This window comes from Myotis daubentonii, chromosome 3 (assembly GCF_963259705.1).
Source record: "Myotis daubentonii chromosome 3, mMyoDau2.1, whole genome shotgun sequence".
In the NCBI taxonomy this organism is placed as follows: domain Eukaryota; kingdom Metazoa; phylum Chordata; class Mammalia; order Chiroptera; family Vespertilionidae; genus Myotis; species Myotis daubentonii.
Window position 1 is genome coordinate 118,748,213 of NC_081842.1, and position 12,050 is coordinate 118,760,262.

At 40.9% G+C, this 12,050-nt stretch overlaps 1 protein-coding gene and 1 pseudogene across 6 annotated transcripts in view; both read left to right on the forward strand.

Moving 5' to 3' along the window:
• Positions 1–12,050, forward strand: part of CCDC138 (coiled-coil domain containing 138) — a 201,566-nt gene that overhangs the window by 55,267 nt on the left and 134,249 nt on the right. For all 6 annotated transcript variants that reach the window (XM_059688358.1, XM_059688356.1, XM_059688357.1 and 3 more), the window contains exons 8-10: positions 470–547; positions 653–760; positions 6,834–6,998. In XM_059688358.1, the coding sequence (XP_059544341.1) occupies positions 470–547; positions 653–760; positions 6,834–6,998 (351 nt within the window). The remainder of the gene's footprint in view (positions 1–469; positions 548–652; positions 761–6,833; positions 6,999–12,050) is intronic.
• Positions 4,969–5,733, forward strand: LOC132231888 (ubiquitin thioesterase OTUB1-like; annotated as a pseudogene).

Below are 12,050 nucleotides of genomic sequence, written 5' to 3' on the forward strand. Positions count from 1 at the left end.
AACGAAAGATGTGTAAAAGGTATATACTGAAAAGTACAAAACATTATTAAAATACAGAAGACCTAAATAAATTGAAGGCTGTGTTATGTCTGTAAATGGAAAATTCAATATTATATAGTTATCAGTTTTCCCCAAATTAATATATTTAATACAATCCAAATAATTCACTACACTGCACACTTAATGATTTGCACACTGTTCTGTACATGTAGTTCCATAAAAAGTTCAATTAAAAGACATTGTAACATGTTGGGAGACTTGCAGATTTTTCATAGAATGATGTAGACTTAGATTATTATTAATATTTTGGGGACAAATGGTGATATTAGCTGTGATCTTTAATTATGAGTGTTTCCTTTGTTTTGTTCCATTGCTTGGTTATGCAGATGAGATAATATAGATTATTTGGGAAATCTTTAGTATGAAGATTTTGGGTTATATTGTAATATCTAACATTTTTATATTTTAGTTAAATGAAGTAAGTGAAGAAAACAAGAAGATGGAGATTCAGGCTAAAAGAGTTCAAGCTCGTTTAGATAATTTACAGGTAAGTTGCTTGTTCTTTTTGGCATAAGTGAATTTTATGATTGCCTTTGGATTTTCTCACTTTTAACATAATTGTTCTTTAATTCATGGATATGTGCTGTTGCAGAGGAAGTATGAATTTATGACAATACAGAGATTGAAAGGAAATTCCCATGCTGTTCATGAAATGAAAAGTTTAAGACAAGAAAAAGTACCAGTTTCAAAAACATATAAGGTATGATATTATTGAAATTTTCTTCAGTGGAAAGCCGGGGAATTTTCTCTTTGTTCTTTAACCTTTTTATTTCATTTAGCAAACATTGTTTTTGGTATGAAAGGAATATTTTTATAATATTTCAAGTATGCCTTTTAAAAAGAATATATATTTATTGATTTCAAAGGGGAAGGAAGAGGGAGGGAGGGAGAGAAACATTGATGATAAGAGAGAATCATTGGCCCTAACCGGTTGGCTCAATGGATAAGAGCGTCAGCCTGCGGACTGAAGGGTCCCAGGTTCGATTCCGGTCAAGGGCATGTACCTTGGTTGCGGGTGCATACCCAGTAGGGAGTGTGCAGGAGGCAGCTGGTCGATGTTTCTCTTTCACTGATGTTTCTAACTCTCTATCCCTCTCCCTTCCTCTCTGTAAAAAATCAATAAAACATTAAAAAAAAAAGAGAGAGAATCATTGATCAACTGCCTCTTGCATGCTCCACACTGAGGATCAAGCTCACAACCCAGGCTTGTGCCCTGACCGATAATCAAACCGTGACCTCCTGGTTCATATATTGACACTCAACCACTAAGTCACGCTGGCTAGGCTCAAATATGCTTTTATTTGTGAAAGGAAAACAATGTTTCAGCAGTGTTTATGGCACAGTAACATTGATAGACCACAGGAATTTAAGCTTAGTAACAGCTTTTATTATTCATTGTGTTTTGAGATTCCATAAGCCTTCATTGTTACTTTTCTATCAAAACTGCAATCCATCCCTTTGTTGGGTTCCATTTATTATTTTTTTCCTAAGAATTTTATTTATTTATTTTGGGGTATAAATGACATGTACCAGTAGTAACATAATACATAGATTCTTAAGTGTACAGTTTGACAGTTTTGACAAGTGCCTACACTCATGTAACCTACAACTAGATATAGAACATTTCCATCACTCTAGAAAGTTCTCTCATGTCCCTTTTCAGTTATTCCTTGCAAGAAATAGTTGTTGATCTGATTTCTATTATCATAAATTAATTTTTCCTATTTTAGAACTTCAGTCAATGGAATTAGGTAGTATTTACTCATTTGTGTAAGGCTTATTATGTTCATCATAGTTGAGAGTATCAGTAGTTCTCTGTATTGTTCAGTAATTTTCTATTGTATGCATATATCAGTTTGTTTATCCCTTTTTTTAAAATAAATCTTTATTGTTCAGATTATTACAGATGTCCCTCTTTTTCCCCCCCATAGCTCGCCTCCACCTGGTTCCCACCCCACCCCATGCCCTTACCCCCCGCCACTGTCCTCATCCATAGGTGTAAGATTTTTGTCCAATCTCTTCCTGCACCCTTCACACCCCCATCCCCCTGAGAATTGTCAGTCCACTCCCTTTCTATGCCCCTGCTTCTGTTATATTCATCAGTTTATTCTGTTCATCAGATTTTTTTATTGACTTAATTTTTAGATTCAGTTGTTGATAGATACGTATTTGTTGTCCCTTTGTTGTTCATAATTTTTATCTTTACCTTCTTCTTCCTCTTCTTAGAGAATACCTTTCAGCATTTCCTATAATTTTGGTTTGGAGGTGATGAACTCCTTTAGCTTTTTCTTGTCTGTGAAGCTCTTTATCTGACCTTCAATTCTCAATGAGAACTTTGCTGGGTAAAGTAATCCTGGTTGTAGGTTCTTGCTTTCATCACTTTCAATATTTCTTGCCACTCCCTGCTGGCCTGCAAAGTTTCTGTTGAGAAATCAGCTGACAATTGTATGGGTATGCCCTTGTAGGTAACTAGCTGTTTTTCTCTTGCTGCTTTTAAGATTCTCTCTTTGTCTTTTGTTCTGGACATTTTAGTTATGATGTGTCTTGGTGTGGTCCTCTTTGGATTCCTTTTGTTTGGGGTTCTCTGTGCTTCCTGGACTTGTAAGTCTATCTCTTTCACCAGGTAGGAGAAGTTTTCTGTCATTATTTCTTCAAATAAGTTTTCAATATCTTGCTCTCTCTCTTCTTCTGGCACCCCCATAATTCGGATGTTGGTATGCTTGAAGCTGTACCAGAGGCTCCTTACACTATCTTCATATTTTTGGATTCTTTTTTCTTTTTGCTTTTCCAGATGGGTGTTTTTTGCTTCCTCGTATTTCAAATCTTTGACTTGATTCTTGGGATCCTCTAGTCTGCTGTTGGATCTCTGTACATTATTCCTTATTTCAGTGAGTGTATGCTTAATTTCTGCCTGGTCCTTTTCCATTTTTTTTGGTATTCTCATTAAGATCCTTGAAGGTCTCACTAAGTTCCTTGGAGGTTTGTAGAAGATTCTTGAGTAACTTTATAACTGTGGTTTTTGAACTCTAAATCCAGTAATTTGCTTTCCTCCATTTCTTTTATTTGTGACATTTTCTTTGTCTCTGCATTTTGGGTCCTTCCCTGTGTTGATAGAGTGGCTTTGTGTGGTAGGTTTCCAATTGGGCACAGTGGCTTAGCCTCCCCAGTCACCTGAGGTGGACACTCTTGGTGCACCCCTTTGTGGGCTGTGTGCACAGTCTTGTTGTAGTGAAGCCTTGATTGCTGTTGGTATCCCTGGGAGGAAATGATCTCCAGGCCTATTGATGCAAGGACCCGCTGTGTCTATAGTGGAAGTACTGCTGCGCTGGAGACACCCTTATGGGGCAGGACTTGCTTCAGTGGGGCTTTGGTGCTCACTGAGTCTGCCTCTTGAGTGTGTCACTTATGGATGTGAGGAGTTCAAATCTGGTATCTGACCACTGGGTACATTGGCTCCTGGATGTCCAAGGAGGTGCAAATTCAACCACTGTTTGAGTCCACCCAGCAGGAGCTACCGTGAGATCTTCAGTTTTCTCCTCATTGTTTGGGGTTTGGAAATTTTGGAGTTCTCTGACCCAGCTGCAGTTTGTTAGGTTAGGCTGCAAAAGGAAGGCAATTCATTTGCGCCGCTGCGCACAGCTTGGGTGGGGTTGTAAATTTGGTGGGGTGGGCTCTCAGATACTCACCAGGGCGGAGCAAACAGTGATGGCTGTCTGTCAGCCGTTTCCAGGTCTCCAGGTCTCCACGTCCCTGCATCCCTGAGTCCTGCGCCCTCACAGTAATAATGATCCCTGCGAGCAGTTCTGCAAGAAAGCCACCCTTGCTTTCTGACCTGATGCCAAACAGTCCAGTTTCTCCCCATAGGAGTCTGGGACCCTAGAATCTCTCCGGAAATGAGTTCAGTGCAGTCGGGAGCTTGTATCTCCCGATTGATAAAAACCGCGCACCCAGGTGCAGCCCGGTTCGCGCGCCTCCGTACCTCTGCTCTTGGCTCCACCGCACCTCCTACCTAGCCTCAATGTGCTTTTTTCTTTCCTTCTAGTTGTAGAACTTCCACTCATCTAGCTTTCCCGTGGTTCTGGATGATAGCTGTTTTGTCTTTTAGTTGTAGTTTTAATGTTTTTGTGGTGGGCGGCAAGTACAGGTATATACCTTATGCCACCATCTTGATTGTCTATCTCTTTTGTTGATAGACACTTGAGCTGTTTCTAGTTTTTATTTATTATAAACTAGAGGCCCGGTGCACGAAATTCGGCTAACCACTGTTAGGGTCCCTAGCGGCTGGTGGCGGCAGCTGGGCAGGTATTCCCTCCCTTCCCCTGGCTGGCCACGCCCTCTGGTCGAACTCCCGGTCGAGGGGACAATTTGCATACTATGCTTTTATTATATAGGACTAGAGGCCCGATGCATGAAATTTGTGCAAGGGGCTCAGCCCTCACAGCCCTGGCTGCTTTGGCCCTGGTAGCCCCGGCTTTGTCCAGAAGGTCGTCTAGATGGTCTGCTGTTTGGTCTAATTAGCATATTAGCTCTTTATTATATAGGATAATGATGCTAGCAATATTTGTGTGCAAGGCTCTTTGTAGACTTGTGTTTTAAATCTTCTTGAAAATGTTACCAAGACTGGAATTTCTGGGACATAAAGCAGATGTATATTTAATTTTAATGAAACTGTCAAACAGTTTTTCACAGTGGTTGTATCATTTTGTTCTTCTGCTAGCTAAATGATTGTTCTGGTTGCTCCACAACCTTGTCAACATTTGGTATTTTACGTCTTTTTCATTTTGACCTTTCCAGTATGTGGGTAGTGATATCTCATTGTGGGCTTTTATAATTTTGATGAATTCCCTAGTTCTTTTCCTGAAGTAAATTGGGAGTTTAATAATGGTGGCAAAAAAAAAAAAAAAAAAAATGGTGGCAGAGGTACCTCAGCAAGGGAAGCAGAACTACTGTTGGGCTAAAGGTGTTAATTGGCCTATGATGAAGCCATCATGGCTCCACAGAACAAAATTCAGGAAAAGATTGCTGTGTAGAGCTCTCTGGTCTCAGAGCTGATGGAGCTTTCAGTCCTGCCACAAAGAGTTTGTGGAGAATGACACCAGTCAACAGAAGATCAAAGACCTCCACACAAAGTATGTGGTTCGTAGGTCGACACTCAACCACTGCAAGACTAGGCCTGATTGGAACTGCTCCTATTGAGCTTTTGGACTTTTCCACTTGTAGGTGCAAAGAATTACCGTGGTTTAAGGCTGTGTCTGCGAAGAGCAAAGAGAACCTGGTGTCCCAGGGCTTCATGAGTTTACAGTTGAGGATTTCCACAACACTTTCATAAACTTGGTCGAGCAGGTTGAGTAGCAGATTTCAGTAGTCCACCTGTTGGCCTCCTTTAATGATCAGAGAAGCTTGAACTACCTTGTGGTCTACCTGCGACCGCTCACCTCAGGCTACTTACATTGTGAGAGCAGTTCGTTAAGCACTTCATCGGGGCGTGGGAGGTCTGTCAAGAAGTTTTGTCTTCAGGAAGTGGAGGCCATGTACAAATGGAGTAACCACAGCCATATCATCATGTTGACCCAGGCCTTCAGGGACCCAATGAGGGTGGGAACACATATCAGCACATATTTCCTGAGTGCTCGAAGCCCAAGTTTTGCCTATTCTATTGACTGGAGCCTGTGATGTGCTATGCACATAGGGTTGGCCCCATTTGGCAGCCACTGCTCTGGTAGCCCTCCCCTTTGCCAGGCACCAGATATGTACAAAGGTTTTTTTGTAGTTCTACATGATCCTATTTCATGATTCCCATGCCCCTCCCCCCTTTTCCTGGCATTCAACTTTCCATGTATGCTGGCAATGGAACACATTTTTAATTTAAAAAAGAATTGGAAAAAGTGGAGATTTCATATCAGGTACTCAAGATGATTGAAATTTTCATCTAAAGATTTTATTTGAAGAAAATTGAGAAGGTTAAAAGTTTTTTTATACAGAATAATGTAGCTTTTTGTTTTCAATCATCTGATTCACGTTTTATGAATTGCTATCTGTTTATGCTACCTTTATATTAATTTTAAAATTTAATTTGCTTTTATATGTCTCTTTGGATTTTTAAAAATCTAAATAAAATATAGCATAGTTTCCTGCTTTAAGTAGATGTGTGATAAATACTGAATTAAATTTACTAAAAATAATTTTAATACTAAAATTAGCCCAATTGAATTTATAAAATTTTTTGTGACATTTTGCTTTTATTTATTTTTTTCTTCTATTTTGGTAGACTCTCAGAGAATAGGATTTCCAAGAAAAAAGAATTCTTATTGTGTTTATAAAATACTATAATATAAACATGAAATGTTTTGGAGAAGAAGAAAAGATACATTTTCATGGTAGAAATTATTTAGCTTTTGAAACCTTTTGTTTGTTAAAGTCTTTTAGTTATGGTAGTTCATACTTTTGAGTTAAGACCAATTTTACTTTTCTGTGTTATCAATCTTGGGTAAAGAATTTTTATGAAACTTCTCTGTTTTGGTAATGAGCTGTAGTACTTTCAGTTTCCTTATTATGATGAGTTTTCCTCTTTCCTCAGCCAGCATATAGTATATTTCTAATATTAATTGGAGATATTTGATTTGGAATTTTTTTCATTGGGAGCTTTTTGAATACATATTTTAGTGAAGTGATTTAGGTAAATTATTCTATAATCACTTAACCATATTTAAAGCTTGCCTTTGAAGTTTTATGAAGTTGTGGACTGAAATTTTCATTAAATTTTTTACATACAGGTACCACTTAATGCACAAGTTTATGAACTTTTAACTGTCTTCATGGATTGGATTTCGGATTATCACCTTAGCAAATTGAAAAGTGAAGAATCTGGGATGGATGGTGAAAAGCTGCTATTTAAATTTGCATCTCAGAGAAATGATATTCAGGAGAAGTGTATAAAGGTTTGTTTTTTTATTTTGAAATATATGACTCTAAAAAGATTCATTTCATACTTAATTATAATTAATTCATATTTATATATTTTTTAACATGATAGGAATTTTAAAAAAATAGAGACCAGAAATTAAAAACCTACCTTCAAAATGAAAAAATAATTGTGTACTAGAGTTAGGCAAATGATCAGTGATGTGAACAGTTTGTGATACATACCATTTTAGGATTCATTCCCACTAAAATAACTTTTATTTTGCCTTTTGTTATAAAGGGATGAAAGGTCTATTTTCAGGGGTCTTCTCACCAGTAAAGAGAGATGACTGTTTTGTTAAATTATAGACATTATTTTGGATATTGGTACTCATGATTTCTAGTTGGCATAAATGGTCATTAGGGATTGACAGTTATATTCCACAAGAAATACATTAAGATTTTGAAGCGTTTACATCTAAAGTTATTTGTTTTAACATTTTCAGAAAAAATTCCATGATTATCATATACAGGCCAGGGTTTCATATTGGGAAATTACTTTTAGTTTTCATCCTTATCTAAAAAGTTTCTTCTAAATTCCTTTTATATTAGACAAGTGGTTCTCAACCTTCCTAATGCCGCGACCCTTTAATACAGTTCCTCATGTTGTGGTGACCCCCAATTTCATTGTTACAAATTGAACATAATTAAAGCATAGTGATTAATCACAAAAACAATCTACAGCAGTTCTCAACCTGTGAGTCACGATCCCTTTGGGGGACGAACGACCCTTTCACAGGGGTCACCTAAGACCATCGGAAAACACACATATAATTACATATTGTTTTTGTGGTTAATCACTATGCTTTAATTATGTTCAATTTGTAACAATGAAAATGCATCCTGCATATCAAATATTTACATTACGATTCATAACAGCAAAATTACAGTTATGTAGTAGCAACGAAAATAATTTTATGGTTGGGGGTCACCACAACATGAGGAACTGTATTAAAGGGTCGCAGCATTAGGAAGGTTGAGAACCACTGCCTAAGATGTTCATATCTCCTATTTTTATTTTTATTTTATTGGGGTGGCATTGGTCAACATGGACATATAGATTTCATGTGTTTGTTTTTATGTTATAAGATCATTATATTGCACCGTGCCCCCACCACTCAAAGTCAAATCTTCTCCTGTCACCTTATATTAGGACCCTCTTTTCCTCTCACCCCTTCCCTCTGGCAACCACCACAGTGCTGTTTGTGTTCACGAGTTTTAGTTTTATATTCCACATATGAGTGAAATCATATTTCTTTACTTCCTTTTTTCAGTTGATTTCTAATTTCAAGGCATTATGGTTGGAGAATATGCTTAGTATAATTTCAGTCTTCTTGAATTTGTTGATGCTAGTTTTGTGACCCAACATATGGTCTGTCCTTGACAATGTTCCATGTGCACTGGAGAAGAAGTATAATCTGAGGTTGTGGGATGAAAGGTTCTGTAAATGTCAGTTATGTCCATTGGTCTCTAGTGCTTCATTTAAGGCCAATATTCCTTTATTGATTTTCTCTTTGGTTGATCTGTCTAGAGCTGTCAATGGAGTATTAAGGTCCCCAACTATGATTGTGTTTTGATCTTTTTCTCCCTTTAGTGCTGTAATTGTTTTATATATTTCAGTAGTCTTTGGTTGGGTGGATATATATTAAGAAATGTTATGTTTTCTTAATATAATGTCCCCTTTATCATTATAAAGTGTCATCTTTATCTCTTGTTATCTTGAAATCTACTTTGTCAGATATAAGTATGGCGACACCAGCTTTTCTGTGGATGTTATTTGCATGGAGAATCATTTCCTACCCTTTTACTTTGAATCTACCTTTACCTTTTCAGTTTAGATATGTCTCTTTTACGCAGCATCTTTGAGTTTTGTTTTTGATCCACTGTATTACTCTGTGCTATTTACTAGTGAGTTCAGACCACACTTACATTTAGGGTAATTACTTGAAGTATGAGGATTTCCTATTGCCATTTTATCTTTTCCCCCTCTGGTAGCTCTGTACCTCCATTGATTCTTTTTCTTTGTGTTTCTGTCTGTTGTTTTTGTTTGGTGGTATTCCATACTTTTCTCTGCTTCCTTTTTTTTAAAGCTATGTGTCCCAGTTTGGGGATTTTTGTGTGTGGTTACCAGTAGGTTTATAAAAAATAAGCTTACATACTAGTATATACCATAGTTTTTGTTCTTTTGAGTGCATCTGATCTTCATCCTCCTTTGTCAGTTCAGAACTTTCCCCCTCCCCTTTTAAGTTTTTGTTGTCACAAATTATCCGTGTTTATGTTGTAAGTTTTTTGTGATCTTACTCATAGTGTTGTGACCTTATGTCCCAAAATATCACTCTGCTCTTGGCTGGACAAAGATCCTCGTATGGAGACCAATGGGGTCGGCTGGGAACCTGGAGTTTTTATTAATCTGGTGCTCAGAATATTGGGACAGATGGTCCCTCCTCCAATCCAGCTACTAAGGGCTCCTTGAGACTCTTCAGACCCATAAGCTTGGCCTCTGCCTTTGTATCCTCTAAGAAGCTCAAAATGCAGGGTGTGGCATGCAGGGCTCCTGAAGGTGAGCCAGTCTGTATCACCTGCCCTGGTGCTAGTAGGCACCACTAGCTCATCTCAGGGAAAATGGCCATTTTGGTTTGGATGCGTATGAATGACCAAATGCTGGACTCCTGGCTATTGCTTTTCTGTGTCTCTCTGCCTTGTTTCCTATATCATCCTCTCCTCAGGCACTTCAAGCCCACGGCTCCCTCCCTGCACCAAAGCCGCCAATGAGTACTTGGGTGAGCAGTTGCAAATGAAAACTGTGCTCTGGGTTTAGAGAAGAAAACAAACAAAACAAAACCCAAAAACCCCACAAAACCGTGGCTTTCTCTCCCACTGGTTCTGGTATGCCAGCTCCAGACTCCACTACAGCCAGCAGCCCTGCCACCTTTCGCAGCTGGCTGGATGTTACGTGTGCTGCAGGTCTCGCCTCTGGTGCTCCGTACTTTTATCTTCTGAGGGAACAGACCCCCCCGAAGCCCAGTGCTCCCTCCTCTCTTGGCCTGCCAGCCTGCTGCCTCTGGGAGCTGGATCCGCTCTTCTCATGACTTCACCTTTTCTACCAGTCTCCAGGTGTTTTCTGTCCTTCCTTGAAATGTCACTTTCTCAGCTGGACCTCAGTTGGTAATTCCAGGTGAATGTTCTCCAATTTAGTTCTGGGATGAGGTACAAGGCAGGTCTGCCTATTCAACTGCCTTTTATTTCTCATCCCCACATAATTCTAATATTGCTTTTTCTGATGGAGTCACATAGTTCTCTAGAGGTCTTTCATTTTTCTTTAAGCTCAGATATCTCTCTTATTCCCTCTGTCATTTCTAGATTCCTATCTTTGATAGCACTGATCCTTCCTCCGTCTTGTTTTCTATGTTCAGTAGTTCATTTTTTGTTGTTAATCCTCACCTGAGGATATTTTTTTCATTGATTTTTTTTTTTTTTTGAGAGAGTGAAAAGGAGGGGGAGAGACAAAAACATTAATGTGAGAGAGATACATTGGTTGGTTGCTTTCTTTACATGCTTCAACAGGGCCTGCAACTGAAGTACGTGCTCTTGACCAGAATCGAAACCAGGACCTTTCAGTTCGTGGGCCGACACTCTATTCATTGAGCCAAAGCTCAGGTTTATAGTTCATTCTTTTTGTTTGTTTGTTTGTTTGTTTGTTTGTTTATTTCAGAAAGGGAGGAAGGGGGTAGAAATCTACACTAATAAAAGAGAAACATGGTAATTGGCGTATGACCGCTACCCTTTTCATTGGCTAATCAGCGAGATATGCAAATTAACTGTCAGCCAAGATGGCAGCCGGCAGCCAGGCAGCTTGAAACTAACATGAGGCTTGCTTGCCTCAGTGACGGAGGAAACCAACGTTCCCCGCCTGCGCCTGCAGGCCTCTGAGCCTGCAGTTTCAAACATTGTAACAAATTCCGCCGGACTTCAGCCAGCAGATTTGCAACATTGTATGCAAAGGCCAGAAACCTACTTTCAGGAGCGGAGGCCTAAGAGCTGGAGCCAAGCCTCAAGCTAAAGCTGGCCCAGAGTAAAAAAAAAAAAAAAAACAGGAAAAAAGGAGCGTTTGGGAGTTCAATCACCCCCAGCCTGAAAACAGCCCTCAGCCCCTCACCCAGACTGGCCAGGCACCCCAGTGGGGACCCCCACCCTGAAGGGTGTGTGACCAGCTGCAAACAGCCATCATCCCCTCACCCAGGCTGGCCAGGCACCCCAGTGGGGACCCCCACCCTGATACAGGACACCCTTCAGGGCAAACGAGCTGCCACCCACCCATGCACCAGGCCTCTACCCTATATAGAAAACGGGTAATATGCCTCCCAGCACCGGGATCAGCGGAGCTGCGAGGCCTCCCGGCACCGGGATCAGCATGACAGGGGGCAGCGCCCAAACCCCCTAATCGGCCCTGCTCTGTGTGTGACAGGGTGCGGCACCCCAAGCCCCCCGGCCACCCGGGCCCTGCTCTGTGTGTGACGGGGTAGAGCCATAACCTCCCCATCGGCCCTGCCCTGAGTGTGAGAGTGGCGGCGCCCCAACCCCCTGATCGGCCCTGCTCTGTGGGTGATAGAGGGTGGCGCCCCAACCCCCCCTGCCCGCCACGGGCCCTGCTCTGTGTGTGACGGGGTAGAGCCATAACCTCCCCATCAGCCCTGCCCTGAGTGTGACAGTGGCGGCACCACAATCCCCTGATTGGCCCTGCTCTGTGGGTGATAGACGGCGGCGCCCCAACCCACTGATCCGCCCTGCTCTGTGTGTGACAGGGTGCGGTGCCCCAACTCCTCTATCGGACCTACTCTGTGAGTGACAAGGGGGAGCTCCTCAACGCCCTGATGGGCCCTGCTCTGTGCGTGATAGGAGGGACCTCCCCAACCCCCTGATGGGCCCTGCTCTGTGCATGACAGGGTACGGAGCCCCAATCCCCCTGATGGGCCCTGCTCTGTGTGTGACAGGGGGCAGTGCCCCAACCCCCGGATTGGCCCTGCTCTGTG